Genomic DNA, 23,749 nt, shown 5'->3' with positions numbered 1-23,749 from the left:
AGACAGTAAAGTAATAGCAGTCAATGACGACACTGCAAGAGTTTCGACCCCAGCTTGTCTCATCAAATGGTGAACAACATATGGCAGTTCCTGTGTATAATGTGTTTTCTCATAATTTCCCTGGCATCCTGGTGGCTAACAGAGAAACCAAAACAGGTTCTGCCTCTTTAGTTTTGTTCAGAATAAATTATAGCCCAGAGCACTACATGGCTTTTACTATTGGAGTTTCAAGTTGTAAATTATGAATAGGACCAGCCTGACTCCCGTCTGTGCTGGAGATTAAATGATCAGCTAAACACTGCACAGTCTGCACTCTCAGTAAGTACATCTGGCACGTCGTCCAGGCCGGGGGAGCAGGGAGTGTTTGCTGACTTCACTGGGTCTCTTTCTGCCCTATTCTATGACCTGGACACTTAAAAATGTCTATTTATGTATCTGCTACCAGCTCAGAGCAGAGGATAATCACAGTTATCTTCTCCAGAGATTAAGTGTACTGCAGCGTTACAAAACATATCATTCCTGGAAAGACCCATGTCACCCCTGGCTAAAGGCAACCTCTCCCATCAAGAATCATGGCCAGCCACTGGTACCCTGGGAGTCTAAGGATGGAGATTCCACAGCCTCCCTGGCCAACCTGCTCAATGTGGCACAGAGCAAGACAAGCCAGAAGAAGTCAGGTCCCTAGTATTTCAGCACTGTTCGCTACTACGTACAAAAAGTACTGCAATATTACTGCAACTATTTCCTATAAAACAATACTGCATAAACACTATAGAATAATACTTCACAGAACTGACCTACAACCCTGTTCCTTCATCCAAATCACAACCTGCATCTCTCCCAGGGCCAACGGTGGCTGACAGTGGTGGCAGAGGGGTCGTGGCTGCTAGGACAAAAGGGACAAACCACAGCTCTCCCTGTTTGTTGGTGGGGATCAGGATGGCAAGAGGAAACATGTTGGGCCCCAGCTGTACCCCCACCCCAGGAGAAGCTGCAGGTGGGATGCTTGCTCTGGGTCCAGTGTTCAGTTAGTATAAACATGATCCTTTTTCTTACCTCTGCATAATCAGCCACGAGCAGGAGCTCCACGTACTTTGTAGCCTGCAGAGTCTCCCGTTTCACCTGTGGCAGCAGCAACATGGGTTATTTCCTCAATATCCCCCAAGAAACACTTTGCAAAACATATGTACAGCCCATTTTTCCCAGTTTGTTTCTCACTGGCCACTCACACCATCTCACCACACACAGGCACCTCCAAATGAGATTGACTTATAGCAACAAGTATCACAAGTCAATATAGCTACAGCAAGTGGCCCTGTGCCTGTCCTCAGCCCACCCCAATTTGTTCATTGATTGAATGCACAAATCCATGCAGGAACAGCTACATCCCAGATTTGTGATGCTGCACAATAGTCCCAACACTCATTTATCTCCCTGCTGGAGCCAACCAGCTTGCTACAAAACCTCTTAAATATCTTCCTTCCTTCCACTTTCCAAGCCGAGCTCCCAGAGAGCAACAGGCTCTTGGGCTTGGAACAGGTGGGAAATTTGCAGCACCATGCCATGCATGGACCTGATTTAAGCCCTGCTCACCCTCTGGCGAGGTGGTTTCATCCCAGTTGTGAAGTCCCTGAGCCAGTCTTCAGCTGCATCCCCTGTGCCCTGGTAGCCACAGACTCCTCTCTGCAGCTTCAGGTCATCCAGTCTGTAGATCAAGTGCTGGTTTGGGCTGTCAGGAACTGGCTCTAGGATATAGCTGGAATTGCTGCTCAATACGATAATTCCTCTGTTGAAACGGGAAGCAATAAGAGCGAGTTAACTACTATCGCAGCAGCCGGAGGTAAGTCCTTCTGCTGCTACTGAGTTCCCATCTGACCCTGACAAGGCACTTATCCTCACTAGGCCGTTAAGTTCATCAATAAAATGATGGGGTTATTCTGAGTTCAGAGCGGGGAATCCCTGGGCTTGCATATATTAAAATCTATTCAATGGGCCTCAGACGTTCAATTAAGGGGCTATTGTAGCACGTGCTGCAACAGTGCTAAGCTAAGAAGTACTGATTTTTTTAAGTACAGCTTTTACTTTAGGGGCAGTGGAAGCTTTTGTCTTTAACACAACTGACCTAAAAAATGGGAAGACTTTGTCAGCGGAAAAAAAAACACAGGTCTCTCTGGGACTTGCATGTGGCCATAAGGTTCTAGTTTACTCGTTGAGCCTTTTACAGCCACAAGAGCTGGCAATCTCCTGGGCTTGATCCCCACTGCAAGATGTGTGGTTCGGCAGGCAGCACCCCTCCTTGTGTAGGCTCAACGCAAAAACAGCCATGTGTGCTCAGCTCTTGTGCCTTCCCGGCAATTAGAAATGATGTCGAGGAGTTGCCAGCACATGCGGCCAGCTCAGGGGAGCAGAAAAGCCACTGCATGTGCACACTGGGACATCTCCATCTCCTCTCCTAGGAAAATACCAGCTTACAGAAGCAGGGCACACCTGTGACTGCTTTTGGTTTATTTATTGAAAACCACAGGTGGCTGCACTGTCCTGTTTATCTCACTGGGCTCATTGGCCTGTGCTACATTCGCTCGAGATGTCTTGGGTTTGCTTTGGCATGGGCTGTTTCCTGGTTGGAGTCGGTCCCATCAGCACAGTTTCCAATCAGTGCTTGAAAGCAGATGACCACTAATATCAATAAAGCCCATGTGGTGCTTTGGAAACAAATTCTGAGCTGGTGTAAACGAATGCAGCTCCTCAGTCACAACAAGCCATGTCATTTACTCCTGCTGAGGATACAGACCATCTTTTCCTGCCAAAGGCTCCATTACTACCAAAGCGAAGGTTTTAAATGCATAACACACACAACCTCAGCACCACCCAGGGAGAAAGCAGAGAGCTGAGCTGACAAGCCAGGAGGAAGTTCAGACTTGAAGACTTTGCCTCAAAACACACACAAAAACTTGATATTTGTAAGAGACTGGGAAAAGGAGGAGGTTTCTGCATTACTGTAGAGTGTTGGGCTGGGACATGGTGAGTCCTGCCCCTGTGTGTGTAAGGGATGCAGCCCTGAGTCAGGATGCTTGACTGGGTGGCATTGGGGAACAGGTCTATCTGCTCAGGAAGAAATAAGGCAACCAGGCTCCTGGGGAGCCGGGCTGGCATGACAGCACACTGAGGAGCCAAGCTGAAGTGTTCCTGCAGCTTCAGCATCCCCTGGCACTTACCGCAGCCCTCGGCATGTGCTGAGTGTGACGCTGGAGCCCTCCCAGCCCCTCACAACCCCATGGTAGAAGCAGTGGTCCTGGAAAGCAGAAGGGAGCACAGTTGGCAATGCAGTTTCAGGATGGACATATGCTCTTCTCCCAAGTAGCAAGTGATAGGACAAGAGGAAATGACCTCAAGTTGCGCCAGGGGAGGTTTAGATTGGATATTACAAAAAAATTCTTCCTGAAAAGGGTTGTCAGGCATTGAAACAGGCTGCCCAGGGCAGTGGTGGAGCCACCATCCCTGAAGGGGTTTAAAAGGTGTTTAGACAAGGTTCTTATGGACACGGTTTAGTGCTAGAATTAGGTTAGGTTATGGTTGGACTCGATGATCCTGAGGATCTCTTCCAGCTGAAATGACTTTATGATTCTATATTTAGGCATCACTGAGACCCATGTGAGTGCAACCAATACTCCCGTAATTGTTCTCTTTCCACTGCATTTGGTAGTTGACTGTCACAACTAAATCTCTGAGTCTGCATTGAAATTTGGCTTTTCAGCCGCCATGCCTGGCCTAGGCGAGTGCATCAAATGGCTCCTTTTTGCCAGTAAAAACTAAGCTTTGAATCCCCAAGGAAGCAACACAGATGGCTGCAGCATTAAGGCTGAACCAAAGCTTTCTTCCTGTAATGGGAGATGCCTGTCGATGGCAGCTGGCCCTGGGTCAGGCCCCAAAGGACCTGCCTTCAGCCCCAGAGAGGGTGACGCCATGGACAGCGGGGAAGTCCCCATCTGGGGGCTCCTAGAAAGACAAAGGCAGCCTCTGGCAGGGACAAGGAGGCTTTGGGGCAGGAACACCAACATATTCATCACATCCCCTTGCCCCAGGGCAGCATCAGCAAAGATGATCTCATGGGGTTTTCATCTCTTATTTTTTGCATCGCAACCAATGCACATCTTTGTGCCACTGCAGCAGAGAGTCAGCCAAGGCCTGCGTGTGATCGTAATTCATGGGATTTTTACTGAACAGGAGCCAGCTTACACAGGCTGGTTTTCCCAAAGGCTGGGAACATCCCCAGCATGGAGTACCCAGTGGCAAAACTAAAAGCAAGAGGATGAGCAGAGGGAGGAATAAGCAATTACCCAGCACCCAGAGAGAGGGGAGCGATGCCAGAGGTTGATCTGGGCTCTCATATCAGAGCTCAGGCAAAACAGTAAGAAGTTCTACCATTGCTGAGGGATGAGCAAGCTTTGGTGCTGAAGCCCCCCAGGTCAGAGAATCAGACTGCAACCCCCCTCCAGCTTAAAGCAGACCCACAGCCTCAAAGAAAGGCTCTAGAGAAAAAAGGTGACCAGCTTCTCCAGGCCCCCTGCCTGGTCTCCCCTTCACACCACAGAAGGGAAAGATCTCTGTGCACTCACCGTGTGGGTCAGAGAGGTGGTCTGGGTTTGTCCAGTTGGGCTGTAATGTGTCTCAGTATAGCCTGGTGCAAAGAGGTTTCTGCAGATATAGGGAGAAGAGAAGAGAAGAGAAGAGAAGAGAAGAGAAGAGAAGAGAAGAGAAGAGAAGAGAAGAGAAGAGAAGAGAAGAGAAGAGAAGAGAAGAGAAGAGAAGAGAAGAGAAGAGAAGAGAAGAGAAGAGAAGAGAAGAGAAGAGAAGAGAAGACAATAAAACCTTTCTTTAGACCTGGATTGTTGTTTCTCACATGTGTTAGAAAATTGACTAGATGCAGCTCTTTCTGAAGTCTGTGTAAATATTCCTGTTGCTGTGAACCACTGTTGTGGACTTGAGGTGATCACTGCTTGCTACCTGCAGTGCAAAACCAATTGCAATGCACAGAGAGGCAGGAGCCAGGGATTTGGGGGACACCAACCGACAGGACGCTGTATCTCTGCACTCCACTCCAGATCATCATTTTCTGCCTGCAAGGCACTTGTTAACAACTGTCCCTGGTGACACTGAAGCCATGGGAGCTGCTGCAGCACCGGTGCCGCAGGGTGTGCTTGCCTGGGCAGAGCACACTGCAATGGCAGAGGGCCAGAAGGTGGAAGTATAGCTGACCTTGCCAAATCCATCTGTCCGCTGCCTTGGCCAGAGCTGAGCACTTCTTCTTGTGGAGTACACTCACTCTGAAATAGTGCAGTGAGCAATCTTCCTAAGTGCTCTTTCAAGACATTTATTAAATTAAAATAATAAAATAGAGCCTGTCCCTGATTTTGATTAGGCACGGAGATCCAGTTCTAATAACTGCAAGTGTACAATTCAATTTGTAAGTGAAAACCTAAAAACAGCCCTGGAAACTCAACATCATAATTCTCTCTTAGCGGGTGCAAGTCTCTGACTGGAGCTTCCGTTACTACTGCAAAGTTATGGCCCAGTTAAGCTGGGATTAGGTTCAGCACACCAAAACCAGCGTAGCAAGAACACAAAAGGTCATTTCAGGACACATTTGGGCACTGGAGTGAGTTCGCAGCTCAAATCCAGACCCACTCTAGTGCCCAAATCTGAGCACAATTATAAATCAATTTGCATCTGCTTTTCAACTTCTGCCCAGAAACTAATTCACATTTTTGCCCTAGGAAAATGCTGATACCCCCATTTGAATTTGTTCATGTCATTCTCATATAGACAATATTCTCCCTGTCTTCAGCCCAGAATCAGACCAGAAGTCTACAAAAGGCACTCCTGTGCACTGAATAGTAAGCATTTTGATTTGATTCCAGAGGAAACAGCCTTCCCTTTCTTTTTAAACATCTGCATTTGCTAAAGTGATGTAAAAAAGTACAGCATGTCAAAATCTGGGCCAAACCAAGAAGGTTACATCCTGTGTCCATCTCAGCAGCAGGAAAATGTAGGTTTGAAACAGTTGGGTTTTTTTAAACAGTGGCCTCACTTCCAAAAATTTGGAGTAGGATCACAGAACATGCCCCATCTATGGAACATGCTTCTGCAGCAACCCTGCGGTGCTGTCAGGCCACCAAAGCATCACGTTTGCCACGTCACAAGGATGCCACGTGTACCCTGAGCAGCACGATGCCAGCAGGGCTGCAGGTCAGTCCTTCTGTAGCGCTGTTCAAGGCATTTCAGGCACCAGATTTTTTGAACTATGGCCTGCAAGAAAGAAAAAAGCTTTCTTCCTTTATTTGCTTGATTTCTTTAGGCTGGATGAAGAAAGCTGTATCAAAAGCAAATCCAAAGATTTTTCCATCTGTCTTAGTTCTTGGTATGTAGCAGTTAGGTCTAATCTACCTCAAAAAGCCTCTGAATGAGGGACTGAGTGCTTGTGATATCTAATTAAATTAGGCCACAGCAACAGGAAACACAACCTTTTATCAGTGTTTGAAAGTGCTTCGCCCATCCGGTATCCAGAGGCTCAGACACCTGAACAAGTATTTGGCTTTGTGTCAGCCAAAACTGTGTGTTACTGTTGTATTCACAGCATTTGATATCGGGAATACAACAGCTTTTATCTCCACTTGCAAAGTTCACTGTAGCCCAGAAAGGCTCATTTTGTTTCTTTCTGATGTGTTAAGTCTCATCACCAGATCCTGTCAGTGATCAGAAGGCAAGATTACTGCATTTCAGCTACCTTGGATCTGTAAACTGAAGATAAGCACAGAAGCACCATCCCACAAAAAATAACTCACTTCATCTCCCTGACTGTAGTAGCTTGCTCAGCATGAGGCTGCAAGAAACAAATGTTTAATCAACAGATTGCATTAACTTGCAGGAAATCACCTTGAGCAACGTGCTCTGGCAGGTATCTGGTCTGTGTTAGAGACTGTCATCTCAAGAGTAGACACTAAACCAGTGTGTATCTGCCCAGTGCTACTGAAGCCAGAATTAGGCACCAGTCCATGGATTTCCAGTAGCTGAGGCTTGCACAGCCTACTTGTTTCATTTCCGAACAAGCATGCTTATGTTTTCTTCCTGCTCCTTTATTCTTGGAAAGCATTCACTATGAATAACTATTTCATCCCTCCTCCAGCACCCAAGATAAAAATCCTCAGTGCTCTGACTCTTGCCCAGCCCACAGTGCTGCCACCCAGCCCCAGTGCTGAGCCGGGCCATGCTGAGCACCAGAACCCAGCACACCACGCTTCAGGGCACAGGATGATGCCACACAACACGCAGTGTGAGCACATCTCTTCCTACCTGCAGACTCAGGCTCTATCCCCTCCTACGGTGGATAAAGGAGCTGATATGTCTGCCTGAATTTTTAGGGGTACTTAGGCACCTGCTGAGCTCAAAGCATGTATTATCTGGCCGAGCGGTGCCATGTCACAACTTTGAAGCCTCTCTCCACCAGTTCACTCCTATCCCACATTGCAGGCTGTCTACAAAAAACCCAGTTTCTTATTTTGAGCTTGAAACAGTCGTGTTTTGAAGGCCCTCCCCTGCCTTAATGCAGAGGAGCCTGGGGGCCCTTGCAGCACTGCTGAGAAGGGCAATCACTGTGCATTGCATGGTGTGTGGTGGGGAGGGCAGTGAAGAAAGAGGAAACACAACAGGACATCTTGCAACACCCTTGGGGTGCTATCCTCACTTCAGAGCCTGTGAAAGTTCATTCCCAGCCCAGCTCACTTCCTCAGTGAGCATCAAGCTTCCCACCAAATCATAAATCTCAGAGTGTACCAGACTTATCAGCCACTCTTGTCCCTCTTCTCCATGTGTAGCAGTTGCTGGATAAACAGGGGAGATCAGTGAGGCACAAGTACCCCAAAACCTTAGCAGTGGCCTTTATCTGCCATCATTTCTGTACAGCGTCACTGCCAGGCTGAAGGGCTGATGCCAGGGGAGCTCAGCCCTGCAAAGTGCTGATGGATCTGATCCATTGTTTCAAGAGGAGCACAGAGCTCACCTCCTTGCTGGAAGAGAAAAGCCCCAAACAAACAGCATTATGTGATCCTTTCTTGTATGTCTCAGTCACTATCTCTCCAGCAGCTCAAGATGAAGCTGCAGAAGTTTGGATGCCAAATAACACCATTTAAAGGCTTCTGAGACGGTCAGGCAGCTGGCAGATTGCTAGCGTGCATCATCTTCCTAAAAGGCAGCATGGAGTCCATCATTAGAGGAGTTATCAGCATGAAGAATTGATGAAGTCAGAGGAAAAGCTGTTTTGGGGTGGGAGCACTTTCCTTTGCTAAACCTCAATCACAGCTGCAGCCACATGGGGCTGTGTGGGGCCAAGGTGAGCTACACATGAGCACTCAGGATGTTCTAGAGAAGACCTCACACCTTTCCAACAGCAAGCAGCTTTCGGCAAGATCAGTCATTCCCCAGGATCCAGCTCAGCATGCAGCTCAGGGTGGAATAGCCTGCTCTTGGCAGGGTTTCCCCAGAAAGCCTTGGGAGCCGGGTTAAATACAGGCAAGGAGGCCAAACGAAGGAAGTGTGGCTCCGTGCCATAATGTACAGATGGCTTGAGACTGTTTCTGCTGATGACCGACATGGAGCGACCTTGGTCCCACTCCAGCCTGTCAATGATATCATTGTTTGAAACAAAACCCTCCTCCCCATGCCGCTGTGCTGCTCCCCGGCGGGGCCCTGCCACACAGAGCTGACACGGCAGCCAGCATGGCTCTGTTTTGCCACATGGAGACACCATGTTACTGCCCACATGAGCCAATGGTGTTCAATGGCAGAGGCAGGCTGAGGGCGTGGGGCAAAAAAATCCAGGTTTCCTGCCAAGCAGCTGCCCCTGTGGCACTTGGGGACAGGGCAAGGATGTGGCCTCCAGCTCAGCCAGCCACTGCAGAGGAGCAGAGAAGCAGCTGGGGAACACGAGCTGCACAGCACACCCAGTGCTCCCAAAAACAGCAGAAGAAAAGCTCCGCCATTTCTTGCATGACCACGTTCATTTGATGGAGTGCACTTTTCCCAGCTGCTCCAGAGGACTTCACCCCTATTTTCCTCATAAATGGGAGCAGTCTTCTCCTGCCTGTGAAACATCAGTTGTTAGCACAAGCCTTAGAGGGGCTCAGAGCCACCCACCCCAGAGGACCACCATGGACACGCCTGGCTCCACCAGCCAGAGATCACCCATGGGCACTGGGAGGGCCCTGGCAACACACTAGTGCTCTTGCTAATTTGAGCAAGAAGGTCTTTTTTATAATTCAGTCCCATTAGCAACTTTGTTTGGGTTCATTTTACAAAGAGGCTAGTCTGCATGGGCAGCTGCCAATTTAAAAACACCCATGAGTATCTGGGAGACAGACTATTTTTTATTTCCTCCTGAAAAACAAAAGCCAAATGGTCCATGAAGCTCTTATGAGAAACATCAACTCTGAATTTTTAGTCATGGGACCAAGAAAAGTGAAGCCTGCAGTCTCTTATATCTCTTTCCTTCTCCCTTTCCTCAAATCACAGTAAATCTGTCTGACCAGGCTGCCAGGATCTGGGGGTGGAGGGAGTTGATTCTCCTAAGAAAGCTTAGACATCAGATTTCCATCTACAACTTGTGGTCCCATTCCATTGCCTCTTAACAGGATCCAAGCAGGGTAAGAAGGGGAACTTGACCCCTTACCTCCCAGTCACTTCAGTGTTCCCTAAAGTCAGAATTGAGCATTAAAACCTGAGGTGACCCTGGCTTGGACACCACCAACACAAGACCCATGACAACATGAGCAGGCAGGCCTGCTTTCCTTATCCACCACTAGTGGGAAATCACAGATTCCACATCTCTGGAGTCCTCTAACCAAAACCTGGCACTCCACGAAAATCAACAAAATCCAAAACTTTTCTTCTTGGTGAGTTTCATCCAAATGAAGCCTGGAGCTCTTAAGCTCCCTTCCTCAAGAGCCTTTGCTGATATATCTGAGAACATGTTTATTGTGTGAACAGCAGCAGTTTGGAAGGAAAAAGTAGTTTCTGAGCTATTGAGGTAGAACTAAACTAGCTATTAGTAATGCCTGGGAAAATATTACAGGCTAAAGACTCTCCATCCCCTTTTACCACCCACATTATCTGTGACATTCATTGTGTAAATCAGGTTACAGGACCAGAGCAAAATTTGTCACATAGTCCCTTGGCTTACCAATGGGAACCATAAAAGTTGCCTGGAGAGGAAAAAGGAAATAAAACAAATGGGAAACTGTCTGATAATGAGTCAGGGAGCAAAAGATTTAAAGGACTCCACTTCCTCATCTCTTCCTGCTGTAAACAGAGAAATCACTGAATATCCCAAGAGAATCAGGAGGCTGAAAAGCAGCTATGGCTTTCCAGGTCCCAACCCTGTTTTCCTGATGACTTTAAGATCCAGTAGAGCAGCATAAACTCAAATTCCCTCCTTTACATACCCCTTACCTCCTCCCCACGCAGGAAGCCCATCAGACATTGATGATGTGTAGCCCATCAGTGGAAAAATTTCATATATCCTTCCTGCTCAGAGGTGAGCAGCAATCTCTCTTCTTTCTCACTCGGTAGAAATGAGTAAAAGCAGGAAATGGTAAAATACAAGTGACATATAGATCTCTTATCGCAGCACTGAGAGCACTGAACAGGCTGAGTGCTTGTTGTCTACACAGGTGGGGCCAGAAGAGATTGGAAATGATACTGCTGTTAGATCCAGTTGGCTGAAAACAACTCTCCGTATTGCTCCTGAGGTCAAACGGGATAAGCTTTAGACTTTTTTTGCTGTGTCTTCAGCCAGTTGCTGCACATCTCCACCCGGGCTCTGCCACCCGGTACCCCAAGCTATTGCTGCTGCAGTGGGCAGGCGGCAGCTAAAATACACTGCTAAAACACACATCTGTGCCCCATGCTGCCCACAAGACACACTCACAGGCAGGGACATCCCCTGGAGAAGGTGACTTCTCCTGGAGAATCCTCCACTGCCCCTTGCAGCCGAGTGAGCCTTCCCGAGTCTGCTCTCCCTATGAAGAGACACAAGAGGAAGAGGATAGGAGGGATTTAAGTCTTGTTGATAGTTTTCGCGAACTCAGGTGAGAAGACAAACTCCATGCAGGTTTCTGCTGTGCAAATATGAGCTCTCCCCATTGCTATGAAGAAAAGGCTCGCACCAAGCAGCAATGCCACACACATTCAGGGCATCTCAGCATCCCCTCCCTGCTTAGCTCAAAGCTGCTTTTTATTAACAAATGCAGATGCCTTTTTAAAAGTCACTTTTCATCCAAAGTTTGCAACTCACATTCTTCCGTTCGCAAACCACAGCCAAATTTAAAGCTGCTTTACAGGCAATTCTCCATATATTTGTTGTTTGTGCAGCTTTGAGCTTTCCAGTCCTGCAGCTGCAAGACATGGGTTTGAGTCATTTAAAACAAGTGTCATTCAGGGGATATAATTTTATAGTTATTCAGGAATGTTAAATAGTGCTGTGAACTCTGCTTGGAACTACAGTATGGTTCCACATTCTGATCAGACTCCTAAACAGGAAATAATGCAATATTATGTTTACAGCTAATGCAATAGTTGTATTTGTAGATATATGAAGCCCAAACTCAGATGTGTGCTGAGCTTATTACAAAATACAGTTGTGCACAGTTCTGAAGAAAGATATGCAATAATTTGTGTTTCACCTCTGTGGATGAACACAATGTCCTTTCCTTATGGGATACGACATCACAGGCTTGGTGTGAACATTTCTTCCGCATATTGAAAATGGCACATTTCTTTCAAAGCTGGTGCATCCCTATCAAAGCTGTAGGGATTACAACTGTTTCCCCCTGCCCCTGTTTTGAAGTAAACTCATTCTCATCAGCTTTGTCTCTCCATGATCCACCAAGAACACCACTCACAACAGTTCCACTAGCTCAGCATATCTCCTTTCTGGTTTTGGAGGCCATTGGGTAAATGATATCACAACCAGACCTGAATTATGTCAATCATTCCAGGCTTTCTTACAGTGGTGGGACTCTGGGATGTGGATACAAGAGTAAAACAAGAGCCATGTGGATACATTGCCAGCCCCATGCTGAGGCCAGGGACAGGGTAGGAGCAGAGCTCCAACCTTGGCAGCAAAGCTCGTTTCCAGAGGCTCCTCTAAACTGGATCAATTAAATGGCCCAGAACTCTGGGGTTCATTTTAATTTAAAAAGCCCTAAGTACCTTCCTTAAAGTTGCAGTTCTTTAATACGCACTTTCACATGAACCCGAAACCAGGAGCGGCCAGGTTTCAGACAGCTTTGAAGGGATGCTTCCCACTTGGGGGATTTCATCTTCTCTCCCACTGCCTGGGTGCCCAACAAACCCTTCAGATAAGAAGTCTCTGATGCTGAAACTACTCAGTACCCCAAACCTCAGCTGGGACCTCAGGCTGCCCTGCAAGAGAAGCAATTGCAGTGGTGAGCTCCTAGGCACTGGGGAACAACCTCAGGCTGGTGACCTGAGGAGCCAGGCTGGACTCTGCCTTGCTGCACACTTGGTCAATGAGAAGCAGTTTGCCTCTGCTTAGAAGTGCTCTAGGGATGCTAACAATTACAGCATCCACAGGGCTCACAAGGACTTCGTGTGTTTGTTTGCTTCATCATTTCTCTTTTAATTTGAGCGTCTCTAAACTACTTCAGCACCTTCACAAGCCTCTGAAAAGTGGTGACTCTCCAGAGCCTCTCATCTAATCAGGTTCAGACTTATATTTTGGGATCATGCCATCACCTTTCTTGAACAAGGACTTGAGGCCTGGCAAGACTCCCACATGAAGCATGGCTATCTATGAATCATTTGTATTTTCCACAGAAATAAAAATAAGAAACTCCAAATCACTTGCTGTATTTCATCAGTCCTAGTAAAGCAATTCATCCTGCAGTGGAAGTGTGTGTGCACACTTAAGCCTGTGTATACACGTCTCAATGAATGAAAATACATTTCAGGAAATAAACACAATAGAAACCTTCTATTATTGCAATTCTGTTTACTAACACCAGCAATGAGTTTGTCTGCACTGGAAATATCTCCCACGAGGCACCTGGAGGTTACATCATGCTGGAAGCACAAATGGATTAATTCACCAAGGATCTGTGCTCTTGCCAACTTCTACTGTGCCAGAAATAAATCCACCTTTGCATAATAATTGCAGAACATGCAAGACCCAACAGTCTTTCCACCAGAAAGCCCCTCAGCAGCTCCAGCAGGTCTGTTCTTCCAAGTTCAGTTCAGAGACGGGCAATACTGACCGCTCGTGTCAGCAATAGCTACTTTTCCCACATTAGTCAGGACACAGCCATGCTTATGTTGCCTGGTCTCCTCTATCACTTCACAGTATCACAGTATGTTTGGGATTGGAAGGGACCTCAAAAGATCATCTAGTCCAATCTCCCTGCTGGAGCAGGAACACCCAGGTGAGGTTGCACAGGAACATGTCCAGGCGGGTTTTGAATGTCTCCAGGGAAGGAGACTCCACAACCTCCCTGGGCAGCCTGTTCCAGTGTCTGTCACCCTCCCTGAGAAGAAGTTTATTCTCAAATTTAAGCGGAACCTCTTGTGTTCCAGCTTGATCCCATTACCCCTTGTCCTATCATTGTTGGCCACCGAGAAGAGCCTGGCTCCATCCTCATGGCACTCACCCTTTATAAACATTAATGAGGTCCCCCCCTTAGTCTCCTCTTCTCCAAACTAAAGAGACCCAGCTCCCTCAGCCTTTCTTCATAAGGGAGATGCTCCACTCCCTTAATCATCTTCGTTGCCCTACGCTGGACCCTCTCCAGCAGTTCCCTGTCCTGCTGGAACTGAGGGGCCCAGAACTGGACACAATATTCCAGATGTGGTCTCACCAGGGCGGAGTAGAGGGGAAGGAGGACCTCTCTCGATCTACTAGCCACTCCCTTTCTAATACACCCCAGGATGCCATTGGCCTTCCTGGCCACAAGGGCACAGTGCTGGCTCATGGTCATCCTGTTGTCCACCAGGACCTCCAGGTCCCTTTCCTCTATACTGCTCTCCAATATGTAATTTCCCAACCTATACTGGAACCTGGGGTTGTTCCTGGGGTTGTTCCTTCTCTATTTTCTCAGCGGAGAGGTGCCAAAACACACAGAATTTATAGCTGTTTCTGTTTAGCTCTACACAGGTGCCCGACTGCCTGGAAAACATGTCCAGCTTTTGCAGCTCTGAAAGCCCCAGTAGCTTATGTGGCCTATTACAGGACACACACACCTTTCATCAGATTTCCGTCTTTACTGCAGACAGTGCCAAGAAAAATCTGGTTTTCCTCCAAAATGCCCTGAATATCATTAAGGTTTATGCACTGTCAGAGTTAATACAATCTTCTGACACCTCACTCTTTCAGGAGGAAAGCTGAGCCCCCAAGCTCTGTGGTGGGATGTCCAATGAATAACATTTAAAATATAACCACATTTGGTTGTGTTTCCATAGACAAATCTTCATACTCACTTAAAACTAAATAGAATACCAACAGTGCAAGTGGACTGCTTAGCAAAGACAAACTTCTTGGCAGCTAAATGTCCAGCTGTTGTTCCACAACTGGAAACTAATGCACTCAATGGGCAGAGAACATCTGGAACAAACCTCCAGACAGGAATCCTCCTACCTACCTTAATCTCCCTCAGCTTCAGCTGAATTCAATACACATCATGCCCACAGCATTTCTGCATTATGCCTGAGTGGAGCCTGCATTTCAGTTAATGCAAAAGCATTTTCTCAGTCTACTTTAGCATGAATGGCACTAACAGAATTGAAACTGTCAGATCATTTCTCCTAGGAAACAGAGAAGGTCCTCTTCAGATCACAGCAAATGAAGTCCTCTTTGGGGTTTCACCAATTTTAAACCATTGAGACATTTGGTACATAGTGCATTTCATATCAGCAACATTTTCTACTTAATGTAGTAAGAATTATGATGCAAAAATAAGTTTATACAGTAAGGGCCAGGTCACTGTCTGCTTTTTGCTGACAAAGCTCTGTTACAGTCAGCTCTGCTTGGCTGATTAACATCAGTGGGGACTCAGACCTGGAATAACCTGGATATCCAGAAAAGGACTTCCTCATCCTGCCTTTCTCAAAACCCTGTTGAAGTCAGTGGAGGTTTTCCTGTTGACTTCACTGTAATCCTTACTCATTATTTTAGTGAGACGACAAGTCAGAATGCAAGGCAGAAGCACACTTACCCATTTTTCTCCAGTTCCAAGGTGAGCTCCTGGCCTTCTGCCTTTATCTTAACTTCAGCTCGGAATGGATGCTGTGTGCCAGAGACAGTGCCTGTTACTCACATATAATCATAATTATGAACACATCCAGAAACACAAATGGTTCCCCTGGAAATTACAGCTGACCTTAAACCACTTCTCACCTCCCTTCATAGGGGAAAGCTTTAACCTTCAGACCCGGGGTGCTGGGGAGGGAAGGGACGGGCTGTGGCGGCTCCCAGCACAGGCACACAGATGGGATGCCGTACTCCAGCTGGTGACCCTGGTGGCTCAGGGGGAAGGATGAGCTCAAACGTGGCAGCAAGTCCTGGTGCTGGGGTGCTTAGAGATCTGGCTGGGTGGGAGGGGTGCACTGCACCCCTTCCCCTATACACCGTGCTCAGGAGCACATCATGGGACATCCCAGCTTGCCCCAGAGTCAAATATATCAGCTAGTTAAGCAAAGATTCCTTTGTTTTCTCAGCAGAAAATGGCATATTTAGCAGCCCCATTCAGGACAACAGGAATCATGCCTCTGAAAGAGATTTTCACAGAATTCCCTCACTCTCAGAAAATGCCGGTAGGATGCATGCAGCAGGGTTCCCTAGATGTCTTCAGGCTCTAGCCGTTGTTCAGACCGTATTTCACAGCTGCTCTTGGATGAGCCCCAGGCTGTCAAGGGACTGGAAACCATGACAGCAACTTTCTAGTGTGTTCAAGCACATGATCACAGCACGGGTCTACAATCTGCCTACAGCTCCAAATGAGGACACAGGACAGCTGGCTCCCCAAGACTTACTGGTGTTCACAGAAAGGACCCTCATTTCTTAGTGCAACGGCAAATGCACACACTAAAACTAACATTAAAAATAACAATAATAACTCAAGAGACCAGAAGTATAGAATATAGGCCCAACGTAAAGGGCCTCTGGAGGTCTCCAGTTTTACTTGCCTCAAAGCACGACCACTAGCTAAGGTCAGCTGGAGATTTCTCAGTCCAAGTGTTTTCGCATAAAGAAAATGGACAAATGAACTCCCTAGAAGACAAATAACCCGCTCGATAAGAACAGACTTCTCTATTCAGCTGGAAGAAGAAAAATAATAAAAACCTGATGAGATGATCAACCCATACTATTTCCTAATTCATTATTGGAAGGGATTTTGCAGAACAGATCAACTGAAAGCAAAATAAAGCAAGGCTGACTGAACAGGATGTTCTGTTGACAGATTCATCATCCCAAAGAAATGCTTGGGTGCTACTTCATCAATTCCAAGCTCAGTTACAAATTTCTCCTTTCATCAGCTCCCTGCTGATAGTCTGAATTTTGCTCATCTTTCCTTCAGTTTCTGGGATATCGCATCAAGCCCACACAGATGATGAAAAATAAGTTAATACATTTAGTATACGCAACAAGGGCTAATTCCCAGGAGCTGAGTTTACTGAATCGCAGGTGCTCAGTACATCCAAGGGTAGGTCTGTTGTTTTGCTAACTAGCATGGAAGCAATGAGGGTTACCTGGGGGAGCCTGAGAGTCCCCATCATCATAAAACTCTTTGCAAAGGTTGTGCAAACATCATTATTACTAATAACACTTTCCCTTCTCCTTCAATAGTCTCACTACTTAAAAGTCCATCAATTGTTGTGTAACTGAAATATCCCAGCTGTACATAAGCTTTACTAATGCTGGGTTTAGAGCCAACAGGAATTTGTCCGAAACAAACCAAGTACTACCCCTGAGACCCAGTAACTTTGTATAAGTGGAAATGCTGTCCAAATGTATTTGTATCACTATCAAAAATAGACAGAATCAAAACTACCAGGCACATTTGCAACAACATTTTTAAAAGAATTAAGATCATGAGGGCATCATTGTAACTTTTTTTTTAATATAGGACACAACAAAAAGTTTTAGAATGTCTCATCATATGGAGAGTACATAAACCCCAAAACAACACCACTTGGGGAGATGCCATGTTTTTTCTTTAGTATAATGCTGTGGCTTCCCTATTTCTGGTTCACAACGTAAATAACACCAGCTGGATTTTCCTCTTTCATCCGATTTTGCAACAGATAACTTCTTGATTGTGGCAATGCAAAGGCTGGGAAGTTGAACTGTGGTTTGTGGTTGATGTTGAAGTCTGGCACCCCTACAGTTCTCAGAAGGGCTGCAGATAACTGACACACCAGTTCATCTCTCCACGTAAGATAAGCTGGGGTGCGATCTGTATCAATACATATCATGCCTTAGACACAGTTAGACACATCTGAGCTGGTGGCTGGCCTTTCACAGTGAAACACAGCTGAGATTTTTCTCCTCCTAAAGCAGATACCTATGCTAGGCTGCACCCTAAATACAACTCACTACTACAAATATAGATCAGGTAGACTTGATCTAGGCTTTAAGGCATGGCAGAGGACAAACCATCACAAAGTCTTGCTTGGGGTGGACACAAGCGGCCGGGAGCGGCCTCACGCTCAGTACCCGAGCTCACCCAGCCCTGCTCGGGATTTGGAGGAGCCGCCGCAGCTCCCCGTGCTGTAGATGGGCTTTCTTGCTCATCCCTGCGGCTCATCAGTGAGCTCAGCTTGCAACAAAACACACATCGCATGGTCCTATGCTAACCGCGACATCGGTCCTCCCCTGGAAACGAGACGGAGGCTTGAAAATAAAATATAAATAAAGCGCCGGGCGCGACCTACCTTGTGGCTGCTGGGGGTGCCCAGGGCTGCCCAGCGCGGCACCACCACCCCGGGCTGCGGCTCCGCGCCGGCGGCGACCCCTCCGGCTGGGGAGACACAAGAGGAGCCGCTCAGGACCCCCACCCCATCCGCACCCCCACGCGTTGAAGAACACGAAGCCGGTGCGGGAGGGGAGAGCTCTGGGCTGGCCGGAGGGGCCGCAGAAGGATCCCCCCACCAAACCACCCCCTGCCCTCCCTTCCACCCTCCCCGCGGGTTCGTGCAGCCAGAGGCACTTTAGTAGGGTTGGGGTGCCCGTTGCAGCCCGCCCCCCCACCCCGCACTCACAGGGCGGCGCCCACAGCAGCAGCGAGAGGGCGATGCCGCAGAGCAGCCCCCGGCCCCACATGGCTCCGGGCAGGACACGCCGCTGCGCCGCCGCCTCGCCTATAAAACCGCCGGCGAGGCTTTCTCCTCCCCCTGCCTGGGGGTGGGGGTGTCTCCTCCTCTTCTTCCTCCACCCCACCCCGGGCAGCACCTGGAGGATGCACCGCGGCTGCAATCGCGGCTCTGTCCTCCAGGGCTGAGCTGTCCCGCCGGTCCCCGGGGCAGGGGGAAGCTTGAGCACTTCCCCCTGGGGCTCCCCCTGCAAACCCACCCCACCACATCCCAGCTCTTTTACCAGCAGGGAAATCCATTGTCCCTCTAAAGCTAGCAAAGAACGCTGGTGGAGGGCAGCAGCCAAACAGTTGTCAAGAGGCTTCTGTAGGAGCTGTGCTATGGCTTTATTTATTTGTTTGTTTATTCTATTTATGCATAATTTTATCAAATCATTCATGGCTGAACCCATGTTTCCAGAGCCATTCTAAATCCCTCTGCTCCTGGGAAGTGTATTGCCCCTGGACAGCTGAAATTTGTTGTGCAAAAAGAAGCAAAAAGATGTTCACTGCCTCTCTTCCCTTAAGACACATGGATGGGCTGGGGTTGGAGAAGGGCTTGGGAGAATCCACTGCTCATATTCCCTGTGCTGCCCTTCATGGATATCCACTCTCTCCCATGAGGCTCCCAAAGGAGCATCCCTGTCTTCTCCTGCATCCTTCAGGGCTGAGCCAGCAGTTGCAGTCCCTGCATCGCCTCTTTGCTGGTCCTCCACCCTTCACGGGGATGAGCACCCAGGGGCACACCAGACCCAGTGGGGTCACAGTCACACCGAGAGGAGAGTCCAAGTTAGTGGGGTCATGCTGAGGTTTCCAGCTGCAAACATCTGAGCTCCATGGTGCTGTAGATGCTCCTTGTGCACATCGAGCCCATGAAAAGCAACTGAGTTCCCTTGTGTCACTGTATTTCTGCTGTGGTTCTTGGCCAGCTCAGCTACAGCCACGCTAGCAAAGCCGCAAGGGTGGACTGATGGCAAGGAAAGGCATCATCTCTTAGTCATACTCGTCAGACAGCCATCGTCTGACACCCTTTCCATTCATCTCTTCCTTGAAGTGCCTCTGTAAGTGAACCAGCAGGAAATCAACTTAAGAAATGGGGAGAATTTGCACCTGGCTATGTTTCAGAGTGTATCAGTAAATCAGGCCAATGAGAAATTAATATTCTGTTTAGAATAAAGGTTTGCTAGATAATAGTAATTTTGTCTCTTGTCCAGAGGTTTATTTATGCTATTGAAACCACTGAGGTCTCCTTTGCTGAAGGTCTTTGCTGGTTCCTGTACTGTACCCAAAGGAAATGTGACTGTTTCCATTTGCAGATGCCCATTTGGTTTCTGACTTTCATATGTGTCCACTCCACACCCCAGCACTTCACATGATGAACAGTTGTGATCTTGCAAAGGCCAGTTCATTCCTGATGTCATCCTGGCAGAAGAAAGCTGGGACACCTTGGGGACACCTGGAGGGAACCATGAGGGTGAGTGAGCTATAAATGACATTTTGGCTGACCCACAGACAGGTCACGAATTTTCATCACACCACTAAATCAAGTTATTTCCCAGAGCAAAAATCCAGGGACCATATGTCAGCTGTTTTCTAATCATATGGAATATCCTGAAGGGAAATATTGAATTTTTGTGAACTTTCCCATTTATTTATAGCTGCCTGTAATATAGAAGAAAACAACAGCACTATTGTTTGTGCTTTTACTATAAATAAGGAGAAATGCAAGCCAAATTTAGACACAAATCTAGCTATTCTGCTTTCATCCCTGCATAAAATTTCTGTCTATCCAAAGGAAAGAAAAGTACTTTGGTGAGAAACATGTATATTTGGATGGAAAGACTGCGACAAATCTTCCCAGTACAACAAATCTTCACAGGGACTGCTCCATATAGTTCTCTATAAGAAGATTTTATATATATATGTATATATAAAGGCATACAATTATATAAAAGGAGCCTTGTTTAAAGACTGTTAAAATACTTAGGCCAATAACTATCTGATTGTGATTTTTGTTCCTGCATAATAAAAATGAACTACAGACAATATTTGCATTTGTTATACAGTGATATTTTTATATTTGGATCTTGGTAATATGAGAATTGGTATCTTAATTTGTAATCACCAGAAACTCCCTCTATAAAAATATAACCACAGATTGTGCAGTTATATATAGTTTAATCTATCTATAGATATATGATATATCACTTACATTGCTGGGACATCCTTGCATGGAAAGATTCGGGATATTCCAGCCCTATTAACCGTGCTCAGAGGCTGTAACGCTACCTGCCTCTGGCACACGATGAGTCAGATCCTGCCTGTGCCCATCTCTTCAAAAAGCTCTTACCGAAGCAAATAGGACATTCATCTGATTCAAAGAGCAGGGTCAGGCTTTGGGTTATCTAGAAATTACACAGACTCAGACCTATTTCCTCCAGGATTGCAATTGCCTTGTTAAAGGTATCAGCTGGGAATTTGGAAGTCTGAGCTCTGTTCCCTTATCTATTGCATCCCCCGTGATCAAGGGATGGACATATTAACTGCAGCCTCCATGCAGCACCCAGAGCAAGTGTTGGTCCTTCACTAGGTTTGAAAATTAGGTGTTTCAGCTCCCCCAGGTCAAAGCTGCTGAGAATACTTTTGCAGTGGGGTTTCTGCACTTACTGGACAGTTTGCAAGGTGTTCCAACGCTACTCTTGTCAGCTGGGAAGCAAAATATGATGATTCTCTCATTATATTCACAGTAAATTAGGAGTTAGCCACCTAGAAGGAAAGAGATAGACATAGAGAGGAGAACACCTGCTGAAGAAACAGACATGCAGAGAATGACTCGAATGCCTATCAGACTAAAGGCTCAGTAATATTTCATTGGAACTCTCTCTTCAGAAATGGGAAAGGTTGTTGAACGAACTGTTCTGAAAAGACTCCTGCTGACACTGGAGAAAATGTTACCAAGAATCAAAGTCTTAGAAGTAGAAGGTAGAAGACTTTTTGTCCTGCCTGACCTCTGCATTCCAGACATATGCACTGATTAAAGAAATCTTATGTCTTCGGCTGACTTCAGTGGAATGTGAAATCTCCCATTTTTCAGAACATTTTTTCTCCTTCAGATCACTTGAAATGATCAAAGGAGGAAGGCTGTGAATCCACTAAGGAACTGGAGATTTAACAGTGGACTTCATTGTTCTGAGTCTTAACAGCTTTGGCTGACCCAGAATCTTCTGTTTAGCTTTGGTTTTCCACCACCCGTGTAGGACAGCGGTGACGCTTGGAAGAGCCTTGGAGCAGCTGTCCTGCCAAAGAGGGAGAAGTGCTGTAAGATGATCAGGTACCAGGCAAGGGCTTGTTCCGATGTGCTGTTAGTGAAATAATATCAAAGCACTCTCTCTGCTTTTTTTAAAGGGTGGGTCGCTGCTGCTACTTCTGCTTCATTCCTACAAACAAGTGAGCTTAACGGTAGAAGGTTGTATATGCAGACACGTTTCATCTTTTTAACCATGTTTGTATATGTAAAGCACTGTAGCCCTCGCCACACCGCCTGCAGATTTCTCAAATGCAATGCTGATTATACTGTAGTTTATTCTCATAAGAGAAGGGCAACAAGTGTAAAGGCACAAGGGCTTTTAGTAACATCCAGTCAATAAAACTATACAGTAACTTTGGAGAAGCAGCTCATCTCTGCAAACAGATAGCGAGAGGCAGCAATGCAGCACTGCTGAATGTCTTTAGACCTTTACAGCAGCAGGAGGAAAACGCATTTTGGAAAAGCCGCATCCAATTTGTTTTTCAAGCTGAGAAGCATGCAAGGTGACTTCTAGTTCAGATTAAGGTAAATAGTAGAGAAAGAGGGGAAAGAGTAAAATATGTTTCTCATGTCTCAAGGACCCTCTGGCCCATCACGGAGCAGGAGAGCACACGGTCACCATGGGACTGGCCCTCCCTGTGACCAGCTTCACACATTGCAAGGGGAGAAAGAACAGCACAGATACTTGACACTTCAGGAGGCTGCGTTTAGGAGAGAAGTTCAAAGGTGGGCTGAAAATTACCTAAAAATGAGAGCTAAAAACCTCTTTGATCGCAGGAGAATTTCCCCACGCAGGGCTGCCAGAGCATGCTAAGGAATGACTCAGAGGAAGCCAGGTTTGAATGGGTTGCTTGTGTAATTTTCACTTCTGCTGTGGACAAGACACAATGGTCTTCAAGGGAGCTCAGCTGGGGCTGAGTCCAACGCCACAGACTTGCAGGCACAGATTCTGTCTGACCGATTCAGGACTTCAGGTCTCGCTGGGAAGGGAAGGAGAGATCAGCCCTACGTTTTGTTTCACATCGATACATCCAGGATGTGTTAAACCTCAGTCTTCTCTTCTTCTGGCCTTTGTGGTATTAAACAGAGTGGATTTCCACTTGAGGGTATAACACGGTGTTTTCCTAAACAAACAGCAAAGTTCTCATTAGCGGACAGATGCTGTGCAGCAAATGTTGGATCCCTCAGTCCACTGAAGCTCACTCAGAGCCATCAGCACCAGGTTGACAACAAGCACTGGGTACAAGTGAGCAGCTCTGAGGCACCTCCCTTCAAACAGTGCTGACACCCCCAGACAGGAGCAAGTAAACTTGTATTATCCATAGCAAGCAACCATTCTAGATCCTGGTGCACTGCAATATGTCTTATATTGTACCATAGTGTATAAAAAGAAAATGGGATAAGAGGAAAGTTAGACCTAGAGAATACTCCCACAAACAGCTGTTTTATACCCTTAAATGTACTTGTGTAGGAATTAGTGCATTTGTCCACGTGCATTCCTGGAAGCCAGATCAGCTTTCAGTGAGAAGATAATTTAGAAACGAACAGGCATTTTCTACTATTTATAAGACTTTACTCTTAATGACTCATCTGCATTGCAGATGCAGGGGGAGCAGGAGGCTGCTTACAACATGGTTGCAACATGTAGGGTAGCCAGGATTTTTCATGCTTTTGCGTTCTTTAACTACAAAATGCAGTAGTTCTCAAATGAGCGGTTTTGTTCTGGGACTTGGAAAACAGAGTTGTGAGCCCACAGAAGCAGAAAAGCATGAAAATGTTGATACAAGACTGAAAACTTAAAATGCAAAGAAGCCAGAAGATATCTACTCTACACTGACTTAGGACTAACTTTTGAGGCATATGGAAACTTCATTTGTACCTGTCTTCATCAGTAATGCAGACCCTATGGATAAAGGGGGCCGGAACCTCAGGTTTGACAGGACACTCAGGTCCAACAGATCCAGTGTGACAACCCGTAAAATACAGGATGTTCTGTATGAGATGGTCGAACTCCCTCTGAATCGCTCCTTAG

General features: G+C 46.8%; 1 protein-coding gene across 1 annotated transcript in view; it reads right to left on the bottom strand.

Annotated features, from left to right (window-relative positions):
- Nucleotides 1-18,474, bottom strand: part of ADAM19 (ADAM metallopeptidase domain 19) — a 35,455-nt gene extending 16,981 nt beyond the window's left edge. The window contains exons 1-7 of the mRNA XM_065029689.1: nt 18,322-18,474; nt 17,995-18,080; nt 15,276-15,346; nt 4,617-4,695; nt 3,216-3,292; nt 1,594-1,786; nt 1,057-1,122 (exon numbers count right to left, since the gene is read on the bottom strand). Coding sequence (XP_064885761.1) covers nt 1,057-1,122; nt 1,594-1,786; nt 3,216-3,292; nt 4,617-4,695; nt 15,276-15,346; nt 17,995-18,080; nt 18,322-18,382 — 633 coding nt within the window. The 5' untranslated portion in view covers nt 18,383-18,474. The remainder of the gene's footprint in view (nt 1-1,056; nt 1,123-1,593; nt 1,787-3,215; nt 3,293-4,616; nt 4,696-15,275; nt 15,347-17,994; nt 18,081-18,321) is intronic.
- Nucleotides 18,475-23,749: the final 5,275 nt, after the last annotated feature.

Source organism: Columba livia, chromosome 14 (genome assembly GCF_036013475.1).
Source record: "Columba livia isolate bColLiv1 breed racing homer chromosome 14, bColLiv1.pat.W.v2, whole genome shotgun sequence".
Lineage (NCBI taxonomy): Eukaryota > Metazoa > Chordata > Aves > Columbiformes > Columbidae > Columba > Columba livia.
Note: the sequence above shows the minus strand (reverse complement) of the source record. Positions and strands in the feature narration are given on the sequence as shown.